The 20,860-nt window shown below is 50.2% G+C and overlaps 4 protein-coding genes across 6 annotated transcripts in view; 2 read left to right on the top strand and 2 right to left on the bottom strand.

Annotated features, from left to right (window-relative positions):
• Positions 1 to 1,845, bottom strand: part of OSCAR (osteoclast associated, immunoglobulin-like receptor) — a 7,485-nt gene extending 5,640 nt beyond the window's left edge. Inside the window, exons 1-3 of the mRNA XM_003801596.2 lie at positions 1,706 to 1,845; positions 718 to 750; positions 522 to 533 (exon numbers count right to left, since the gene is read on the bottom strand). Of these exons, the coding sequence (XP_003801644.2) occupies positions 522 to 533; positions 718 to 750; positions 1,706 to 1,820 (160 nt within the window). The 5' untranslated portion in view covers positions 1,821 to 1,845. The remainder of the gene's footprint in view (positions 1 to 521; positions 534 to 717; positions 751 to 1,705) is intronic.
• A 738-nt stretch (positions 1,846 to 2,583) lies between these two features.
• NDUFA3 (NADH:ubiquinone oxidoreductase subunit A3) lies at positions 2,584 to 5,302 on the top strand. The gene is made up of 4 exons (XM_012812630.2): positions 2,584 to 2,638; positions 2,882 to 2,956; positions 4,299 to 4,376; positions 5,145 to 5,302. The coding sequence occupies exons 1-4, from the start codon at positions 2,629 to 2,631 to the stop codon at positions 5,234 to 5,236; spliced, it is 255 nt and encodes an 84-aa protein (XP_012668084.1). The 5' UTR covers positions 2,584 to 2,628; the 3' UTR covers positions 5,237 to 5,302.
• A 49-nt stretch (positions 5,303 to 5,351) lies between these two features.
• Positions 5,352 to 12,998, bottom strand: TFPT (TCF3 fusion partner). 2 transcript variants are annotated; one of them, XM_023507973.1, is made up of 7 exons: positions 12,900 to 12,998; positions 12,599 to 12,682; positions 11,829 to 12,087; positions 9,611 to 9,681; positions 6,249 to 6,318; positions 5,948 to 6,166; positions 5,352 to 5,504 (listed from the first exon to the last, which is right to left on the bottom strand). In XM_023507973.1, the coding sequence occupies exons 2-7, from the start codon at positions 12,619 to 12,621 to the stop codon at positions 5,385 to 5,387; spliced, it is 762 nt and encodes a 253-aa protein (XP_023363741.1). In that variant the 5' UTR covers positions 12,622 to 12,682; positions 12,900 to 12,998; the 3' UTR covers positions 5,352 to 5,384. The 2 variants fall into 2 exon arrangements, with proteins under 2 accessions (XP_023363741.1, XP_003801627.1); XM_003801579.3 differs by having other exon boundaries at positions 12,599 to 12,998.
• A 134-nt stretch (positions 12,999 to 13,132) lies between these two features.
• The window catches only part of PRPF31 (pre-mRNA processing factor 31), a 13,554-nt gene continuing 5,826 nt past the window's right edge, over positions 13,133 to 20,860 (top strand). The window contains exons 1-8 of one of the 2 annotated variants that reach the window (XM_023507969.1): positions 13,133 to 13,179; positions 14,027 to 14,211; positions 14,331 to 14,391; positions 15,648 to 15,731; positions 16,267 to 16,364; positions 17,065 to 17,171; positions 17,434 to 17,603; positions 19,510 to 19,667. In XM_023507969.1, the coding sequence (XP_023363737.1) occupies positions 14,035 to 14,211; positions 14,331 to 14,391; positions 15,648 to 15,731; positions 16,267 to 16,364; positions 17,065 to 17,171; positions 17,434 to 17,603; positions 19,510 to 19,667 (855 nt within the window). In that variant the 5' untranslated portion in view covers positions 13,133 to 13,179; positions 14,027 to 14,034. Of the gene's footprint in view, positions 13,180 to 13,503; positions 13,620 to 14,026; positions 14,212 to 14,330; positions 14,392 to 15,647; positions 15,732 to 16,266; positions 16,365 to 17,064; positions 17,172 to 17,433; positions 17,604 to 19,509; positions 19,668 to 20,860 lie in introns of those variants that run through there. The other variant, XM_003801578.3, reaches the window with a different exon arrangement.

Here is a 20,860-nt window from a genome sequence, read left to right as displayed (position 1 = left end):
GCCTCCCAAGTAGCTGGGACCACAGGCGCCCGCCACAACGCCCGGCCATTTTTTAGTTGAAGCCATCATTGTTGTTTGGCGGGCCCGAGCTGGGGATTCGAACCCACCACCTTAGGTGTATGTGGCTGGCGCCTTAGCTGCTTGAGTAATTCTTATTTGAAGTTGCAGTGAGAGGTTTGAGAGAAAGGAAAGGTCTCACTCATTAAAAAACATAGGAAAAAACCTGGAGCTATCCCAGGGTGGGAGACCCTACTTTGTAGAAAATAGGTTCCAAATGGGGGAAGTTGGGGAACTAATTATAATTGCAGAAGTGCCTATCTCTAAAGCTCTGCATTGTGCCAAGCTCTGAGACGAGGGATTTACACATGTGATTTTATTAAATCCTCACAACAACCCATTTTACAGGAAAGAAAGGAAGTCTTAGGAAGCTGTTATCTGTTCAGGTCATATTATAAGATAGTGAAACTGATGTTCTAGCTTAGGAATCTTTAGTTCCAAAGTTTACCATCTTCACTACTCACCTATAATAGTCACTAAAGGACTGAGGAAGGAAAAATGGAAAGAAGGGAGGGAGGAAAAAAGAAAAGGAGAGCAGGAAAAAAGGAAGAAAGAGCAGTAAGGAAATTTGGGGTATAGTTGAGTACCAAAATAAAAATCTGGGTAGTTGGAAACAGGGTGTCAGCAACATAAAAGAGATGGACGGAGCATGTTACTCACCAGATGGAGTGATGTCTGCATGACACAGAGACCCTGTAGACAGTTGAGGGGTTAGTTTTTTTCAAAGCCTTTTGCCTACCAATCCCATCTTGTGGGGAACCCAGGAATGTGAGTCCTCATCTCTCCTTTCCTCTGGGAAATAAAAATCCTATCCCTAATTTCTCCTTTCCCAGTAGCCAGAAATCCAGACTCTCCTCCCCACCTACTTAAGAAGCCAGAAGCCTAGACCTAGCCCCTTCTTGCCTCTACACTAGTGTTTTTCAACCTTTTTTAAAAAATCTCATGGTACACTTGAACCTATAGTTAAACTTCCACAACACACTTAAATTATGTTGATGAGAAAAAAAGAGCAAAAGAAAGAATATACTTACTGTTCTTTGAACTTCTTTCTGAAATAATTAATTAATGATTCTTAAAAGTTTTTTTTTTTTTTGGCCGGGGCTGCATTTGAACCTGCCATGTCTGGCATATGGGGCTGGCGCCTTGCCCAATCCTTAAAAAGTTTTTAAGGCACACCTAAGATCGTGTCACAATCACTGCTCTATACTCAAGAGTTTCTGCCTTTGGGTTCCACCTTTCCTGCTGAAGACAGAGTCTTCTTTTTGAGACAAGAGTCTTACTTTGTTGCACTCAGTAGAGTGGCATAGCATTAATAATCTGGTTCAAGAGTCTGAGCCCCCAGGAACTCAGGACTCTTATTTCCACCCCTCTTCAACATCAGAATCCAGAAGTCTACCCTCCTTGGCCTCAAAATTCAGGCTTCTACCCTCTCCTACCTCAAGATCCAGAGAGTCTGTCCCCAACACCTTTCTCTTCCAGGAATCCTTTTCTTGCTTTAGTGCCCAGGGGTCTAGGCCCCAGTCCTGTCTCCTTATTTAAAACTAAAATTCCAAACCCCCAGCTATTGGTAGGGTATCTGGGTCCCCAAAGCACCTCTCTGGCTCCCCAGCCCAACCAAGGACCCCCGAAAAAGGAGGGGGCAGCTCACAGAGGGTCAGCAGCTGGAGGGTCAGCACCAGGGCCATAGTGGGCAGATCTTGGTTGGAGCTGGAGCAGGACCAGGGCTCTCTTGCCCTCTCCCCTCCTAGGAAATGAAGCAACATCAGAAGGCCAGAGCCTTGTTTAGGGAAGAGAACTGTGTCATAGCCCTATGGTGCTGTGGAAAAGTTGAGAGTGAGGGTAGTCATAAGCTGTGGTGAACACTGTCTGTTAAAAAAAAAAAAATAGCACCTATGGCGGCGCCTGTGGCTCAAAGGAGTAGGGTGCTGGCTTCATACGCCGACGTGGCGGGTTCAAACCCAGCTCGAGCCAAAAACTGCAAAAAAAAAAAAGGAAAGAAAGAAAAGAAAGAGCACCTATTATGTGCCCAATCCCTGCTGGGTGATGCTGGTGGCGCAGAGAGGACCCCCTTATTGCCCTCGAGCAGTCACCAGTTTGACTGAGTCAGACGACCTTTTTTTTTCTTTTAAGGGAGCTGAGCTATAATGGCGGTCACATAGGTCGCTCTAGATAGGTCAGTCTTTCGCCTTCGGGTCTCAGTTTCTTTAAGGGTAAAGTGGGTTTTCATGTATAAACTATAAAACAGGGACTATTTTATTCTGCCTTAGGTAGGCCGCATCAGGAGCACTACAATTTGCTCCTCCGGCGCGACTTTCAGGTTCAGGGCAGCTATGCAAACCCAACCTTGCACTTCGCCCGACTTTTAGCCGCCGTCTGACTTCGGGACTGCGCCCATGCGCACGCGCATATGCGCAGGAACCACAGGTCCCAGAGTTCTCCGTGTCCTCGCATCCGCCCCAGCACTCCTGGTCCAGGGCGCACGCGCAACCCTGGAGCCGAGCTTCGTGCGCAGGTACAACTCCCAGGGTGCCCTGCGTTCTCGCCGCTGCAGTCGCCGCCGCCGAGACCAAGATGGCTGCTAGTAAGTGCAGGCAGCGCTGGCGCGTGGAACTCGGGTAGTTCTGGGCACACCCACCCTACCGTAGGTAGTCCCCGGGCTAAGGCGCAGCGGAAAACTCATGGAGGCGGCGGGGGAACGTCTCGGAGGGGTAGTGGAGGATGCAGAAGCCTTGAAGGGGCTCCTGCAGAGCGAGGGTAGCACAAGAAGGTTAGAGGTCACTGGGGCAGCCCCTGCAGGAGTGACGCTTGTCGCCCACTCTTCCAGGACTCGCCGCCTTCCTCAAGAATGCTTGGGCCAACGAGCCAGTGCTGGTGGTGTCCTTCACCGTCGCGGGCCTCGGTGCGTGAGTGTCTCCGGCGCGAATTTGCATCTTCCATCTCCGCCCCCAACAGGTTCCCACGCCCCTCATCAACATTCCATCAACCCCAACCATTGCCCCACGCGGTACCCGCAGAGCCCTGTCGCTGCTCTGGACGTTCCGCCCCCTGCTAGTATATCAGCAGCCTCACGACGTCCTCTGGCCTACCCCCATCCCCAGCATTGTAATCCCTCTACCTCCACCACCGCGCCATGCACACCTATTCAAGGCACCCTTAATCCGTCTAAAGGAGAGGTTCTCAATCCTGCTTGTTCATCATAAACACTTGAATGCTAAAAATCAAATGAGTAACGTCCCATATCTTACCCCAGCCCCTAGATACTGAATTGCGTCGATTGGGTTGGAGAATCCGCATCTTGTGAGAAGCCCCCAGTGATATTAATGTGCCATCCTGATTGATAAACTCTGCTCAGGACGTGCTGCTCCAACTTAAATGTGCACTGGAGTCCCTTGGGATAAATAAAATGTTCTGATTCTTAAGGTCTAGGATGGGGCCTGGGAGTCTGCATTTCTAAAAAGTTCCCAGGTCTTGTGAGTACTACCACTGTGCTGGCCAGGTCCTAGTTAAGGTTCTAGAACACTGTGGTCCACTGTGGCAGCCACACCTGGCCACTGAGTACTTGAAAGGGGGCCAGTACAAATTGAAGTGTGTAAGACCAGATTTTAAAGACTTTTCTGTGACAAAAAGTATGTAAGCAATCAATTTTTTGTTGATCATGTCAAAATGATAAGATTTCAAATATACTAGAATTCAATAGATGTAGATACAGATATAGAATATAGATTTCAATATATGTGCTTCTTAAAATTAACGTGGCTAATTAGAAAATATAAAATTCCACATGTGGGAACATTCCTTTTTATGCACCCTACCTAACTGCCATGACTCCTTGCTCCCATCATAGATGGAACATAAGAACCATCTAACTCATCAATGTTCTTTGTACAACCATCTCTCCCCTAGTTTGTAACGGTATTGATTGTTCTGGAACATTCCCAAAACACTCCACCCCTGCATGCTTCATGGCAACCCCTACTCTTACTCCATCCTCTCTGCGCACAGGCCAGATGTACCTGTGCATGCTGGGCTCCACCTCACCTCCAAGAACCCCTACAAAAGTTTTAAACCCTTCTACCTATAAATAGGGATCCCAGAGTACTAAGGGGCCCCCTGAGCAAAGGATTCTTCTATATATGCTTGCCTTCCTTGCTTCTGCCCCCTAACACACTTGACCTCAGCACCTACCTGTCCCCCAACCCAGCCACCTTCCTCTTGGGCCTTAACCCCTTGTTTCTCCACAGCTGTAATTATGCCGATGATCAGCCCCTACACCAAATATGCTAGCATGATGAACAAGGTCACGCCCTACAACTACCCAGGTGAGCAGAGGCCAGGCAGGGCTGGCTGGGATAGGCTTCCCTGTGCTGGGGAAGGGGCAGTAATCCCTGATTACTAAGCAGGGATCAGAGATTCAGTACCGGCATTTGGACGTTTCCCCTGCCCAATATTTATTTATATGTATCTTTTGGAGACAGAGTCTCATTTTGTCACCTTCAGGAGAGTGCTGTGACATTCATAGTTCACAGCAGCCTCAAACTCTTGGGCTAAAGTGATTCACCTCTCAATCTCCTGAGTAGCTGGAATTACAGGTGCTTGGCACGATGCCTGGCTATTTTTAGAGATAGGGTCTCCCTCTTGCTCAAGCTGGTCTTAAACCTGTGAGCTCAAACAATCCACCCACCTCAGCCTCCCAGTATTGAGATTACAGACATGAGCCACCATGCCCGGTCCTCTACCCAGTATTTTTAATTGAGAGCTAATCCACATACCATTCTGGGTTTTGCTTTGAGTTTCTATTATCTTTGCAGATTTCTATGCTTGTGTGAGTTCCTACCTCTGTTGCTATGTTGATCTCCTTTTCTCCATTCTCAGTTCTCTGTAGGTGGTGTGCTCACCCTCCTGCTGTTCCTCCCTGTCTCTAGGTCTCTGGACCTCCCTACTTCTCTTCATGTCTATGATTTTCTGACCTTTCCTTTCATCTCTCCCTGAGGTTCTGCTTCCCCCTCTGACTATTAAACTGACAGATCAGCTCTTCACAGGGCCCTGGAGATCTGCCCATCTCAGTGGCCCACCCTCCTGTCCCACAGTGCCTGTCCGAGATGATGGGAACATGCCCGATGTGCCCAGTCATCCCCAGGACCCCCAAGGCCCAAGCTTGGAGTGGCTGAAGAAACTGTGAGCACCTCCATCCACAGGGAGAAGACTCCCCCTCCCTCATGGACCCCAATAAAAACGTGAAAACCAACCCCAGAATCTCAGCTGTGTGTGATTAGAGGTGGGAACAGTAACAGTAGGAAGGTAAATGTGGGGGTCAGTTTATTAGTGGTTCAATCAAAGGGTGGGCTGGCTAGGGTAGGGTAGGGCAGCAGTTTATCTGGCCCCCGAGAAACCCAACTGGAATCCAGAGCCTCATCTGCTTCAAAGGCAAAGTCTTCCTCAACCTTAATCTGCAGGAGATAAGAAACAAGGAGTAGGCATGGGATCTAGAAAAGTGCCCATTGGCCTTGCCATTCTTGCTTTCCCAGGCCAAACCACTACCTTTGTGCACTGCAGAGGTGATCCCAGTGTTTGAGTCTAAAGGTTCTTTAACTTTTCCCCTTGCCCTCCTTTTCCACACCATTTCCTCTGATTCTTCCCCCTCCTCCTCTATTCCCAGCCTCTTCCAGTTATATTTCTCTTCCTCCAGGCCTTCCTTCCATTTCCAACTTTGCCTCCTTTACTAGCCAAGCCTTTGCCTGACTTTTTTGCCCTTCTCCTTCCCTACCTAACCCTAGACTTCTGCTTCACCTGCTTTCTTTAGCACACTCTCCCCAGCTCTGTACCCTTTGTGGCATAGCAGCAAAATCCAGAAACCCTGATGATGCCTCAGCCTTGGACTTCCCCCTCCCACCTGTACTGGGGCCAGCTCTGGAGTCAGTGCAGCTCCTGCTCGGCGTCCATCCCGTTGTACTCGCCGCCTCTTCCGCCCACTGGGCCCCTCGCCTGGGGCTGGGCTGCTGGGTTCTGGGGGTACCGGAGTCCTTCTGGGTGGGGACAGCCCCTCTTTCTCTGGGGGTTCATTCTCGGCATTGCCTGGGGTGGGGGCATCTGTGCCTTGGCTGCCCTCATCCTGGCAGGGTGGAGGGAGAGGCAGGTGATGGTCATGCCCTGGATTGCCCATCCCCTGACCTACCTGGATACCCAGCACTCACCTCCAGCATGATGGTGAACTGGCTGGCCCGGTAATCATCCCCATAGGAGTCGAGCACTCTCATGAGGAACCTACTCAGAGAAATATCAATTCTCTTATAGAGGCTGGGGAAAAGGGACAATGATGAAGCCCAGATCTCTCTCCACCTGAAGCCAAAGCTGTCCCCAACCCAAGTGGTTGAAAGAGCTGTGTAGTTAGAGAAGCCTGGACTAAGTATGTGACAGGCTAGACCAAGTGACCTTTCTGAGCTTTACTTCTTGCTCAGTAATCAGAGATGACCACCTTGACTGGGCTGGGTGTTGCTGTAGTGACATGTCACCTAGATAAATTCTCTGAAATCATCTTACTTGATGGGGTATCAGCATTCAGTAAACACTCAAACATGAGTGATGATTTTTGTTGACAGTTACAAGGTGAGCAGTGCATGCAGAATGCTCCCACAGTGACCCTACCACTCACTAACACTGTCTTCTCTTCCCCATCTCTGCTTTTTTATAAAGTTCTGATTGGTTGAGTGCTTCCTCTACCAGAGCCTGATTGGGCATTTTACAATCTCTCATTCCACAAGTATGTTCTGAGTACCTCCCCTGCATCAGGCTCTCTTTCAGGTGCTGAGGACAAGTCAGGGGACAAAACAAAGATCCCTGTGCATATGGAACTCAGGGTTTCTGGGAGATAGACAATAAGCAAATCAACCAAACATAACAAGTCAGGAAGCAGAAAGAAAGCCAAAGATACTTGGGGTCTGGAACTTCAAAAGGATGGTTGGGGAGGCCTTAGTGAGGATGACAGGGTGGCAGAAGGACAGACACTCTGGCAGGTGCAAGGGCCCTTAGTAGGGGGAGCCTGCCTGGTGTTCTTGGTAGAGAAAGGAAGCAAGGTGCTGGGTCATGTCACATAGGGCCTGTTGGCTGCTGTGAGGACCTTCACTTTTACTCAGTCCACTAGGGTTCTGAGCAGAGTGACTTAGTCTAGACCACAGTTTAGAAGGACTAGTCCCAAATTTCAGATACAGCAGGCCTGGGGAGGCAGGGCCTGAAAACTTGCTTTTGCCATTTAAGCCCCCAGGTGGCTCTGATGCTGCCAGTCCAGAAGCCACACTTAGAGAACCACTGGGGTGGGCCCTCAGGAAAGAGCTCAGAAAGCATCACCATCCTGACCAACTGGTCCTAGGTATTAGGGACAGTTACTACGTGCACATGTTTCTCAGCTCTTTGATGTGTCACCCATAGAGGCCACTGGTCCCTTTCATGAACCCTCCTGATCCTTCTAGAAAATAAAATCTTGGCTAAAGGTGCAAAAAGGCAACAAAGCAGGGGAAGGGGTCACTAAAGCTGTTTTAAGTGGAGACTGAATAAGGCAGGGAGACCAGTGAGAGAGCAGTGATGCAGCGAGAGGCTGTCTTTTGTTCCAGGCTGGCTGATGGCAGTGGAGTTGTGGGGACATATGGGGGTCAGTTCCAATGAATTTGATGTGTGATTAGAGAAACAAGCAAAAGGTCCCAAGCAACTGGAGAGGAACTGAGACACAGAGTAAGCCTGGGTGAAGATCAAGGTCAGTTTTGGATGCCTCACAGATAATGAGCCACTGTCCAGCAAGCAGATGACAAAGGGAATAGAGAGTTCAGGGGAGAGCTGTGGACAGAATTTGAAAAGTTAGCTGCCTAGAGGTGACCAGGGACCAGGAGGTTGCCCAGGTGAACCTGTGACAAGGACAGCATATTCTGTATCTGGTGTCCAAGTTGGCAGCTACCAGCCACCCGTGGCTATTACTTGACTGTGGCAAAACTGACAAGCTGAGCTCTTCATTTATTTTATTATTTTTAGAAACAGGGTCTCGCTGTGTCGTCAGGCTGCAGTGCAGTAGCACCATCACAGCTCACTGCAGCTTTGAACTCCAGGGCTCAAGTGATCCTCCTTCCTCAGCCTTCTGAATGGCTGGGACCACAGATGCCTGCCACTGTGTCCAGCTAATTTTTTATTTTTATTTTTGGAGGTATAGGGTCTCACTGTGTTGCCCGGGCTGGTCTCAAACTACTGGCCTCAAGCAGTCCTGCCTCTGCTTCCAAAGTGCTGGGGTTATAAGTTATAGTAAGTGTATGACCCATTACACTTACTTTACATTAATTGAAGTGGAAATTGCCACCTGTGCCTACAGAAAACATGATATATAGCTTGTGCTACTCCAGGAACTGAATTTCTTTTTTTTTTTTTGAGACAGTGTAACTATCTGGCATCACAGCTCACAGCAACCTCGAACCCATTCTCTTGCCTCAACCTCTGAGGCCATTCCTCTTCCCTCAGCCTCCCAAGTACCTAGGTCTATAGATGCCTGCCACAACACCCAGCTATTTTTTGGTTGTAGTCATCATTGCTGTTTGGCAGGCCTAGGACGGGTTTGAACCTGCCAACTCCAGTGTATATGGCTGCCACCCTAGGTGCCGAGCCAGGAACTGAATTTTTAATTTCAATTTGCTTTAATTGATTTCACTGTAAACTGCCACCTGCAGCTGTATTAGAACTAATTTTTTAAGTTCATTTTAGTGATTTAAAGTTTAATGATTTAAAAATGTTAATTTCAGTTAATTAAACTTAAATGAAAGTCTCCAACTGTGGCTGCACAGTGTAGGTATGGACAGGCCAAGCCCTGGGGAGCAGAGGGTTTAAGGGTTCCTGGAGCCTGTTTCCATTTCTTAGGGATGGGACACATGAGTGCTGGGGTCAGCATCCCATCTAGGGAGGGCTGACTGCAGGGCCTACCCCTTGTAGTCGCAGTGACACAAGGCACACAATGGGCAACTGAGTGCCAAGCTCCTCACCTGTGGGCTCCAATGTCACTCACAGCAGCCTTGTGATATTGGTGTCACCCTTATATGGCAGGAAACTGGCTCAGAGAGAGGACAGTGCTTGCTCAGGGCTGCACTAGCCAAAAAAAGATGCTTACAGGCTGGGCACAGTGGCTAACATCTGTAGTCCCAATTACTCAGGAGGCTGAGGCAGGGGGAACAATTTGAGCCCAGGAGATTGAGACCATCCTGGGCAACACAGCAAGACTCTGTCTCTACAGAAAATGAAAAATGTTTAAAGCTAGGTCTGTGACTCTTAAGGCTTATGCTCCTGCCCCTCTGCTGTCCTCACCTCTCAAAGGGAGCAACCCACTCCACCCAGCCCTTGCCCCAGTCCTGGCGGTCTGTTCTCTTCTTCAAGATCCAATTCTACTCCTTTTCCCCACTTGCCTCAGCCCTGTGCCCTCGTCATCAACCTCTCCTCATGGCCTATGGGGATGGGGTGGACAATAAAGATGGCGAGAGGTGGCAGGAATGTTTGGGAGCAGAGGTTCAGGGGAGTGGGTGTGGAGGGATACCTCCGCTCCTGCTGAAGTCTCCGAGTTATCCTTTGCACCTGGTGGAGCCTGTTTAAGACCCGCTCATTTACCTGTGGGGGGGAGGGGAAGAAAACAGGTCAGCAGGTGGCCTTTCACTCTCCTGTTAATTTATTTAGCACAGTGGTTCTCAACCTTCCTAATGCTGCAACCCTTTAATACAGTTCCTCTGTGTTGTGACCCACAGGCTGGGAACCGCTGATTTAGCAAATAATTAATGCAGCACTTTATTGGTACTAAATTCTGGGGAAACTGGCTAAGACCACCCCATGACCTGAGGCCCTGCATAGTCTACTCCTTCCCAACTTCCCATGCCCTCCAATCATGCTGGCTCCCAGGCTGAGGCCTGAACCCTCAAGTACCCTTGGTCCCAGGCTTTCCACATGCTATTCCCTTGGCTTGGGCCATTCTCCCCCAGCAGTCTGCACAGCTTGCTGCCCTGCTCCCTCAGGTCTTACCTCCCACTAAGGGGCAGCACACCAGCCCCTGCTGGAAGCCTACCCATCCATCCCTTCTCAGCTTTATTTTTCTCTTAATGATACAGCCTGTTTGCTTATTTAGCTGATTGTCAACCCCCTAGGCAGAGCATGAGCTCCATAGGGACAGCGGCTTGGGCCTGTATCCACAGTGCCTTAACCAGAACCGGCACATAGGTCCTCAATGGGTATTTGCTGAATGAGCAACTTGGCGTACTAAGAAATGCTCAGAGGACACCAAATGGGGCATCCTAGAGATTGGGGAGGAGGTGGCTTCTTTAGTTAGGGACTATAGATCTTCTCTGTGGACTGAGGCCTGAATGATGAGAAGCAAACAATGAGTGACAGCCAAAAGGAAAGCAAGTGAGGCTAAGGGGACAGCCCCTGCACATGCAGTCTCTAAGGACCCCAGTCTAGACATGGGAGAGAGGAAGCCTAGGACAGTGGCTGAAGCCTATGAAATTGCTGGGTCAGAAAGACAGTTTCAGATTTCAGCTCTGCCACTTAACTGTGTGAGCATGGGTAAATTACTTCACCTCTCTGAACAGTGAGTTTCTGCATGCACAGAATGTGGATAATCTATTCATAGGGTGGTGGGCTTAGAGCATAGGCTTAAAATGAGTTCCTTTGGGCCTTGGTGTCCGCCTGTTAAATAAGGTTTGGAATAGATCCCCAGTCTTCTGGACTCCAGCCTGCACCCTTCCAGAATACCCCAGCACCACTGTTATGGGTTGAATTGTGTCCCCCTCAAAGCCATATGTTGGGGTCCAAATCCCTGGTACCTCAGAGCAGGACATTATTTGGAGGAGGGTCTTTACAAAGATTATCCAATTAAAACAAGATCACTGTATCACTGGGGAGGGCCCTTACAAGAAAGGGAAATTGGGACCCACAAGTAGAATACCAGGTAAAGAAGGCAGAGATTAGGGTGATGTTTCTACATGCCAAAGACTGCCAGCAAACCGCCAGGAGCCAGAGGAGAGCCTGGAGCACATTCTCACAACCCTCAGAAGGAACTCATTCTGCCAATACCTTGATCTTGGACTTCCAGCCTCCAGAACTATGAGATCATAGATTTCTGTTGTTAGGCCACCCAGTTGGTGGTACTTTGTTACGGAGGCCCTGGCAAACTGATACAAGTATCTCCAGAGACTCTTTCAAGCATGCAGACCTGATCCTTCCTGCTTGAAAACCTTCAGTGGCTCCCCCTCACTCTCAAAGAAAAAAACAAAACAAAACAAAAATCCAGACTGCTTGCCCTGCTGTTCCTGGCCTGCCACAATCTGGATCCTACCTACTGCTCCATCCTTGTTCTCACTGAGGCTAATGCAAAGATGCAGCCCAGTCTGAGTTGAGGGCAGCAGCTATGGAGATTTGAAGTTGGAGAAAGATCCAAGGTAGTAGATTCAAGAGGCAGAAAGGTCTAGCATAGAGCGATTCAAGGTAGGGACACGGAGATTTGAAGAGTTTGGGCTTGGACCTGTGATCCTGATATGCATGAGGCACCTGTGGCCATCAGCCAGTTTGCCGACCTGGGCAGGCAGGAAAGCTCCAGAGGACTTGGCTCTCCAGGGGCCTGGCATAGGGCCAGACGCATAATGGATGCTAAATAAATGGTGAATAAAAATGAAAGATTTATTCAGCTAGCCAAGAAGTGCTGGGCATGTGTATAGGCAGAGATGGGAGAGGAGTAATTTAGTTCAGGGGACTCCGAACTCACCTACCTGCTCGATCTCCCGGCACCGGCGACCTAGAGCCTGGTACTTTCTGCGATTTAGTTCCCGCTGGCGCCGCCTCCGACCCCGGGCTGCCTCTTCCTCTTCATCTCGCTCCCGGAGCCCTGGGCCGCCCAAACCGCCAGACACAAACTCCACTTCTGTCTCTAGTTCACTCTCGAGAATGTGACCGCCAAAAAGCGGAGGCAGCGCCAGCTCTGAGCCTGGCGGCGCTGAGAACTCGTCAAAGCCTACGGCTGCCATGGTCCTGTTGAGGGAGAAAGCATCACAGATTCTGGATTCCTGGCCCCAAGGACCCCTCCTGCTCCAGACTCAGGGTCAAACCCCCAGCCCCTCTTCCCTCAGACCTCGGGGTACAGGTCTCATCCCCTCCTCCATCAGACCCAGGGGTCTGGCCCCCAGCTCAGTCCCCACGAGAGTTCAAACCCTGACGCCCTTCTCTCGGGATCCTGGAGTCAAGATCTCCAGACCATTCATCACCAATAACCTAGGGGATTCAAGCCTCAACCTCTCTCAGACCCAGGAGCCCCTGCTTTCAACCTCCTCGTCTGTCAGATCCCGGAATGCAGAGTCCTAGCCTTTTCTTCCTGCAGGAAGCTTCAGGGCAGACCTCTATCCTTCAAGGGTTCTAAGGGAAAGCATCTGCATGAACTACAATCCCCATCAGCCCCTCACGTAAAAGTTCAGACGGATGCAAATTATACAGTTGCAGCCTCTTTTTCGGGATTCGCAATTTTCACAAAGGCCCGGCCACTTACCCCTCTCTCTGCTCCAGTTCCATCTCTCTCCTACTCCAGGCGCGCCAGGCCTCAGAACTTCCAACCTCTTAATTTCGAGTTAAGCTGTTGGAAGCAAAACTACTACTCGTCCCATCCGGCTTCGCGGCCGAGGACACCGGGACTCGGCGCTAGGCCTCCTGGGAGTTGTGGTTTCCTATTTCCGCCTTCGTTTCCTTCCACCCCCCCCTTCTACCCCAGTCCCTGCTTAAAGGCTTATTTTCTCTTTTAACGCCACCGCTAGCTGTCTGAGTTGCCACCGTCTTTATGCTTATCTCATCACCCCGTCATCCAGCCACTGAGATTCTCCGCTTAGCAGGCTCAGTCCACGGAAGGCCATCAGTTCGACAAGTCGCCGCTCCTCTTTTCTGCTCACGGCTTCCCTGCTAAAAGGCAGGTAGCAATAAAGTTGCTGTTCCAAACGCGGCCGGTAGCGCGCAGGACGTCGACCAATCAGAGAGCAGCTTTATCTCAACAATGGCGCGAATGTGATACGTCATCGGTAAGCGACGATCACTCTTGGAAGCCTATTTCCTAGAAACCGTCGTGCGGATAGAGAAGAGGTGAGTGTGATGGAGAGGAGGGGAGACCGGGAGACCAGACCCCTGGGTCTAGGGAGGAAGTTTGTAAGGAGAAGGGCGTACCACGTAGATTAATCACCCCAAGGCGTTTATTTGCTTCTACCACAATGTGGACCTGGGGTTATGTCAGGGGCAAAAGTTGTCCCCTGCCTTCCTAGAGCTTTGATTGACGCCTGGAGACAGGCCTAATGAAATAAATTACTTAACCACAAATATGTGAAGTGCCCTAGAGTAGACACACAGGCGTGCGGAGCGTGTATCACAGAGCAACTCCTTCTGGCCTGGAGTTGGGTGTGTAGTCGAGGAGGTGGAACATGAGACCTGTAGGCTGAAGAGGTGTTGAGCTACTAAAGAGTGAGGGGAAGAGCTATTTTAAGGAGAGGGGAGTGGTTGCACGAAGATCTGGAGGTGGGAAGAAGCTGGTAAGTCTTAGCAAGGTGGTGGTTAGAGCGATGTGGTGTGTCTTGCATGGGTAGAAGCTGGAAATATCTCAGTGAACAAAGCAAAGTACCTGTCTGTGTGGAGCAGGCATCCTCAAACTACAGCCCGCGGGTCACATGCAACCCGCATAGGACATTTCTCTGGCCCACCGGGTGTTTTTGCCACCACTGCCTGTCCTGCTTTGCAGCGGACTCGTCCCGGGGCCTGCAGTCTGGCCCTCCAACGGTCTGAGGGACAGTGAACTGGCCCCCTGTTTAAAAAGTTTGAGGACCCTCTGGCGTGGAGCCTCATGAAGAACAAGGGCCTTCTAGGGGAGAAACCTCTCCCTGTAATAAGGAGGGACTTGGTTAGGGGAAGGTCTTAGAGAACCCTGCTATCCCTCCCACAGGCCTTGGGATGTCTCTAGCAGATGAGCTCTTAGCTGACCTAGAAGAGGCAGCAGAAGAGGAAGAAGGAGGAAGCTATGGGGAGGAAGAAGAGGAGCCAGCGATTGAGGATGTTCAGGAAGAGACACAACTGGATCTTTCTGGGGATTCAGTCAAGAGCATCGCCAAGCTATGGGACAGCAAGATGGTAAGAGGACATAATGCACACAGGGCTATAAATGGAAGCTCCTAGAAGAGAGTGGTATGGACAACAACTCTTCTTTTTGAACAGCTCTGGGCTCTTACTTTACTCTACTTCCCTAACAGTTTGCTGAGATTATGATGAAGATTGAGGAGTATATCAGCAAGCAAGCCAAAGCTTCAGAAGGTACATCCCCTCTTCCCCTCCCTTCCCGTCTGTGCTCCTCTGTGGGGCCTCTTGGCTCTTTTGCTGCTTGTAGCTTCCTAAGTTGGACATCATTACCCTCTAGCCTTTTCCAGGGCCCTCTTTTTTTCTTCTGTCCCATCCAGTCCCCTTCCCCCAACAAATATATTGCATTATAAAGCTAATGCTACTTAAGTTCTTACACTGTTTTGCGTTCTTATATGTATTAATTGTGATAGATTTTATCTCAAGGTTTCCCAAATTTCAGTGACTTATATGACCAATTATAGGGTTTTTGTCATATCTGTAAACCACTTGTCTTGTTTGTATATCATTTATTTGAATCACAGATTATTTTTTATTCAAATTAAGAAGTAAGTGAATTGCTACTGTGAATGGGAAACTGGTATCATTTGGTAAAGACCAAGTCAATATAAAATGATTATGTACTTTTTTTTTTTTTTTTTTTTTTTTTTTGAGACAGAGCCTCAAGCTGTCCCCCTGGGCAGAGTGCCGTGGCATTACAGCTCACATCAACCTCCAACTCCTGGGCTCAAGCGAGTCTCCTGCCTCCGCCTCCCAAGTAGCTGGGACCACAGGCACCCGCCACAACGCCCGGCTATTTTTTTTGGTTGCAGCCGTCATTGTTGTTTTGGCGGGTCCGGGCTGGGGATTCGAACCCGCCACCTTAGGTGTACGTGGCTGGCGCCTTAGCCGGTTGAGCTACAGGCGCTGAGCCATGATTATGTAATTATTAAAGAATCACCCAAAATCTTTTCTCACTTCCAGCTTTGGGGACTGCTGGGTTATTGCTTGAATACTCAGACTGACTCTTTTTTTTTCTTAGAGACAGTCTTACTCTGTCACCCTCGGTAGAGTGCTGTGGCATCACAGCTCACAGCCACCTCTATCTCTTGGGCTTAGGTGATTCTCTTGCCTCAGCCTCCCAAGTAGCTGTGACTACAGGTGCCCACCACAATGCCTGGCTGTTTTTTGTTGCAGTTTGGACGGGACCGGGTTTGAACCCACCATCCTCAGTATAAGAGGCCAGTGCCCTACTCACTAGCCACAGGCGCCACCCCTTAGACTGACTCTTAAGAGGGCAGTCCTATTACCACTCCAATTCTTCTTGAGTGGAATCCACTGGCAATAGGAAGCCATGGGCAAAGGAGTGGTGTAGTCTCCTCCACCTGTGGGACTCAGGAGGTGATAGGTGTTTAGACACAGCCTGATACCTGGGCTGCTTCTCATCCACACAGTGATGGGGCCAGTGGAGGCAGCCCCTGAGTACCGGGTCATTGTGGATGCCAACAACCTGACTGTGGAGATCGAGAATGAGCTGAGTGAGTGTTGGAAGGGGCAGGTGGGGACAGCCTGTGGGTGTTCTCACACCTTCTTCTACTTTCCCCAGAGGACCTTCCGGGAGTCCTGGCCTCAAGCCCTCATGATAATACTTTTGTATTAGCTCAAGTCCAGATTCAGCTGCCATACAGAGTGGCTTAAATAAGAAGCACATTTTCTTTCTGTGTAACAGTCTGAGGGAGTGGTTGTTGATCTTGTTGATCTTGCCACCATTTTCATGATGCAAGGTGACCACCCTATCTTCCACACTTCCATCACTTCCACATCCTTGCCAGCAAGGGGAAGGCATGGCTCTTTGTTTTCAGAAGATGTCACTTCAACTCAACATCTTGTAGACCAGAACTAACTCACATGACCATGACCAGCAGCTAGGAAACGTAGCCTCTGTGCTAGGTGTCCAAGTGTCAAGCACAACTCTGGGGTTGGTTTCTAAAGGAAGAGAAAGTGGATACTGGGGACAACCATCATAGTCTGCCTCCCATTTCCCTGGACATTTGCCCTTCCTGTCCTCCCTAGACATTATCCACAAGTTTATTCGGGATAAGTACTCGAAGAGGTTTCCTGAGCTGGAGTCCTTGGTCCCCAATGCACTGGATTACATCCGCACGGTCAAGGTGAGCATAAGAAAGAACTGGAGCTTCTTGACCGACTGCTGTCATTGTGAAGGGGGAAGACACTGGCCTCAGACCTCCACTCTGAAACGCTCGAGGAGAAAACAGAGGCCTTTACAGAGGCTCAGCAGCTCCCACTCAGCATTGAGGATGGGGCTGGAAAAGACTTTCTTATGGCCCCTGCTTGACCCCAGGCTCCTGAGGTGACTTCCCTGCTGTGCTGACCTGAGCTGCCCCCCTCAGGGAGCAGGTGGCATTCCAGTTGAAATCTGAGGGCTGAAAGGAGCTAGGAGGAATTGAGCGGTGGGAGGAGAGGGAAGTAAAGAGTTCAGAGCACATGGACCCTTTAAGGCTGTGGACATTATGGGAAAGTGGTGAGAGGATTAAAGGTGGGGGGCAGGTACAAGTAAAGACAAGGAGAGGAGGAGGTCCTTGCATGTGTCCAGGAAAATAGGAAATTAGGATGGTGGCTGGAGAGGTCCCTGCAGGGAAGCAAGGCTTATGCTCAGGCTCTGTTTCTGAGTCAGCCAGAACAGGGAACATGATGTTCGTGCTTTGGGCAGGGATGTTCTTGGATCAGCTAGGAGGCAGGAAAGGCCTTCAGCATGCAGACCGTGACTTCCTAGAGATGCACATGGATGCTGGAGGAGGAGAAGTTCTAGGCAGAGTTTTGACCTCCCCTCCCTTTCATTCTCACCTCCAGGAGCTGGGCAATAGCCTGGACAAATGCAAGAACAATGAGAACCTGCAGCAGATCCTGACCAATGCCACCATCATGGTTGTCAGCGTCACTGCCTCCACAACTCAGGGGTACATAGCCCTCAAGGGAGGTGCAAGGCCTGTCTTAGGTCTGTCTAACAGAGGCCAGAATGGTCTGTCTGAGGCAGTGCAGGCTGAGAGCCGAGGTGCCCAGCAGCCCCGGCACCCAGGCCCCGGGGGCTGATGGGACTTGGGCTTGCCCCAAAGCTGCACACATGCATATACACATGCACAAAAACATGCACACATGTACACCCAGAGCTAAGTGAGCAGCAGCTGGCACCAGGCAGTCAGTGCCTACCTACCCCTGCAGGCAGCAGCTGTCAGAAGAGGAGCTGGAGCGGCTGGAGGAGGCCTGTGACATGGCGCTGGAGCTGAACGCCTCTAAGCACCGCATCTACGAGTATGTGGAGTCCCGCATGTCCTTCATTGCGCCCAACCTGTCCATCATCATCGGGGCATCAACGGCTGCTAAGATCATGGGTGAGGCTTTAGGGCTGGGTCCCACAGGCTGGGGTCTTGATGTGCTGTGTGACCTCGGGGAAGCCATGGCCCTTCCCTATAGAATGGGGGTTTGGCCTGGGCCCCCCACCCTGTCTGCTGAGAGATCACAGGAATTACCAGCCTGGCACAAATATAGAGGGAGGGGGAATCCTTAGTCCCTGTCCCTAAGTCCTTGCACCACCAGGGCCATGCTGGCAGTAAAGGATCAAGGCACCAGGCCCTGAGGAAAGGCTGAGAGGCCCCAGCAGCTCCCAGCTATACTGCAGTCTGGGTGTAGTAACATCAGCTCTTTGAGGCTCAACTTCCTCTGCAAGATAGGGGGCACTAACCCTGGCACTGTGTTAGGATTAAAAGATGGGTCCCCTCCTTCCCAGAGTGCCCCTGCAACCGAGAAGACTTCTCCTGGAGGTTTGGTGAAGTACCTGCATGCATCTGCTGGGGCTGCCATAGCAAAGCACCATAGATAGGATAGTTTGAACAACAGAGATTCATTTTCTCACAGTTATAGAGGCTGGGAGTCTGAGATCAAGGTGTCAGGAGGGCTGGTTTTCTCCTGAGGCCTTTAACCTGGGCTTGTAGGTAGCATCTTCTCCCTGTGTTATCACATCCCTATGTGCACATCTGTGTTCTAATCTCTTCATGTAAGGACACCAGGAGGGCAGGCCCCAAGGCCCTCATTTTAACTTAATCACTTCTTTAAAGATCTTTTCCCAAATACAGTTATATTCTGAGGTGTAGGGTGATAGGACATCAGCATACAAATTCTGAAATGACACAGTTCAGCCCATAACAACTACTTGAAGGGGAAGGTGTATGCTAAGTTGCAGAGAAGAAAGAAATGGTGGTTTGGAGGCAGGATGAACCTAGGAGTGTATCCTGACCCTGTCTCCCCCTTCTGACCTCACATTCTCGGTCAGTGATTTCATAAGCCTCAGTTTCCCTAGTGGGGATGGGGGAGTGCTCATTTCCTATTTCTGCAGGAACAGATTTTTACCTGTATAGTGGCTTAGATGATAACATGTTTTCCTGTGGTTCTGGATGTCAGGTGTTTGGTGCTCACGGGTCTAAAGTCAAGGCATCAGCAGGCCATGTTTGCTCACAGAGGTTCTAGGAGAGTCCATTTCCTCGCTTTTTCTAGCTCCAAAAGGAGCCTGCGTTCTTTGGCTCATGGCCCCTTCCACTATCTTAAAGTCTTCTCAGGACTCACTCTTCCCCTAGTCCTTCTGTCTCTCCCACTTTTTAAGAACACCTGTGCTTGCACTGGGCCCACCCAGATAACCCAGGACACTCTTCCACATCCCAGGGCCCTAACTTAATCCTATCTGCAAAGTCTTTGGCCATGTAAGGCTCCATATTGGCAGATTCTGGGACTCAGATGTGTGCACAGTTGAGGGATGTTCCTCTGCGTATTTGTATACTTTGACGATTCATTTGTCTGAGATAGTTCATGTATAGCCAACCCCTCAGTGGCAGTGACACTTAACCTGTGGCTCCTCTTCCTCTCCCCTGTGCCAGCCACAAACAAGCTCACTGGAAACCTAAAGGTGTACCACAACCAAGGCCTGCCATTAGGAGCCTCTGGTGGGGTGAAAACAGTCCCAAACACACAGACATGGCTCCCAGAACAGGGCTTGGGGCTCAGCATAGGCTCCAGGATCAACCTCCCATTGGGTGGCTGCCTTACTATGCACTCTCAGTCAAGTTGCCTTCCCTCTCTGAGCCTCCTTCCATTTCTGCCTCAGTGGAATGAGACAGGTCATCCCTCCATGGTAGGGCCATCAAAGGGATTCATCCAGAACCTCACACAAAGGTGCACAGCCCATGCCACATTCCCTCCCAATATCTCCTGGCATTTCTTTTGACCTCTCCCCTCCCCTGGCTGTAGGTGTGGCTGGCGGCCTGACCAATCTCTCCAAGATGCCTGCCTGTAACATCATGCTTCTTGGTGCCCAGCGCAAGACACTATCTGGCTTCTCATCTACCTCCGTGCTGCCCCACACTGGTTACATCTACCACAGTGACATCGTGCAGTCGCTGCCCCCGGTGAGCCAATACATCATGTCCCCTCTGGCTCCCAGCCCCTGTGAAGCCACTGCTCTTCTCAAAATAGGTGAAAGGTCACCCCCACCGCCCCCCACCATCTCTCCCCTGGCACAGCTGACAGCGATGGTCAAGAGCCTGGAAGACAGGGTAGCATGAGGAGCCATAGCCAGGGTGCTAGAGCAGGCAAGCACTTTGGCTGGGGTTCTGGACCAATCAGTGACCTCAGGCAAGAGGTGTGAGAGAGCTCACACCTCAGTCTCCTCTGTGAAATGGGGAGAAGAGTATCTGTTTCATAGGCTTGGGATGAGGCTTCATGTACACTGAATATTCACCCCTTAGGCTGAGCACAGCACAAGTGACACAGGGTTAGCTTGTGAGTCCAGGATTCCTAAAGCACCCTCAGGCTTTAGGGTAATTTATGGGCACCATAGTGAGACTCTGTCTCAAAAAAAAAGAAAAAAAATGGCTCAGAATTCACTGAGAGTTGCTATGCTTGGAGTCACAGTTTGTTATACGGACAGATTAATGTCAGCCAGGAGAAGTGACACACAGGAGAGTCCAGAATTAGTTACCAGTTGGAGCTTCTCCCCACAGTCAGGACCCTGTCCCCTCCCAGCATCAATGCCAGGCAGCTGGAGACATCCAGGCCTCAGGATTCAGAGTCCTCACTGGGGTTTTGCCATGTAGACGTGGGTTTCTGTGCAGCTGATCTCAGCCTTTAGTCATCTGACATCCCATGACACAGGCCTCCACTCCAATTTGCATGCCAGGTCTTTCCTGGCCTTACATACACTAAACCACCTTGTGACCATCAGGCAAGCTCAGGGCCCCAGGCAAACAAAGACCACCACTTTGATGCTCAGGGCAACGGCTATGCCTCTTCTTGGGCAAGGTCAAAGTCTTTGCAACATGTGGCTGCTGCTAATTTTATTTTTATTGCTGTCTTCATTATTATTAGTAATTGAGTCTTGCCCATGGGCCTTACATGCTTCCTCTTGGTGTTTCCTAGAATATGGGCCACCTCCCTTCAGGGCCACAGACCATGGATTTCAGTGGCACAAAAGTGGACTTTTTTTTTTTTTTATTAAAGACAAGGTGGGCTCGGCGCCTATAGCTCAACCGGCTAAGGCGCCAGCCACGTACACCTAAGGTGGCGGGTTTGAATCCCCAGCCCGGACCCGCCAAACAACAAT

This window comes from Otolemur garnettii, unplaced genomic scaffold (genome assembly GCF_000181295.1).
Source record: "Otolemur garnettii isolate 467f Iridium unplaced genomic scaffold, OtoGar3 scaffold00212, whole genome shotgun sequence".
Classification (NCBI taxonomy): domain Eukaryota; kingdom Metazoa; phylum Chordata; class Mammalia; order Primates; family Galagidae; genus Otolemur; species Otolemur garnettii.
This window is presented reverse-complemented; position numbering and strand designations above follow the sequence as displayed.

Excerpts from the sequence above, each read along its gene's own strand:
- NDUFA3 (XM_012812630.2), top strand. Across the intron at positions 2,957-4,298 it reads CTTCACCGTCGCGGGCCTCG|CTGTAATTATGCCGATGATC; the intron begins GTGCGTGAGTGT and ends GTTTCTCCACAG. Across the intron at positions 4,377-5,144 it reads CACGCCCTACAACTACCCAG|TGCCTGTCCGAGATGATGGG; the intron begins GTGAGCAGAGGC and ends CCTGTCCCACAG.
- TFPT (XM_003801579.3), bottom strand. The coding sequence starts at position 12,621 with ATGGAACTGGAGCAGAGAGAGGG. Across the intron at positions 6,319-9,610 it reads AGACTTCAGCAGGAGCGGAG|GTTCCTCATGAGAGTGCTCG; the intron begins GTATCCCTCCAC and ends TTCTCTGAGTAG. Across the intron at positions 5,505-5,947 it reads CAGAGCTGGCCCCAGTACAG|ATTAAGGTTGAGGAAGACTT; the intron begins GTGGGAGGGGGA and ends TATCTCCTGCAG.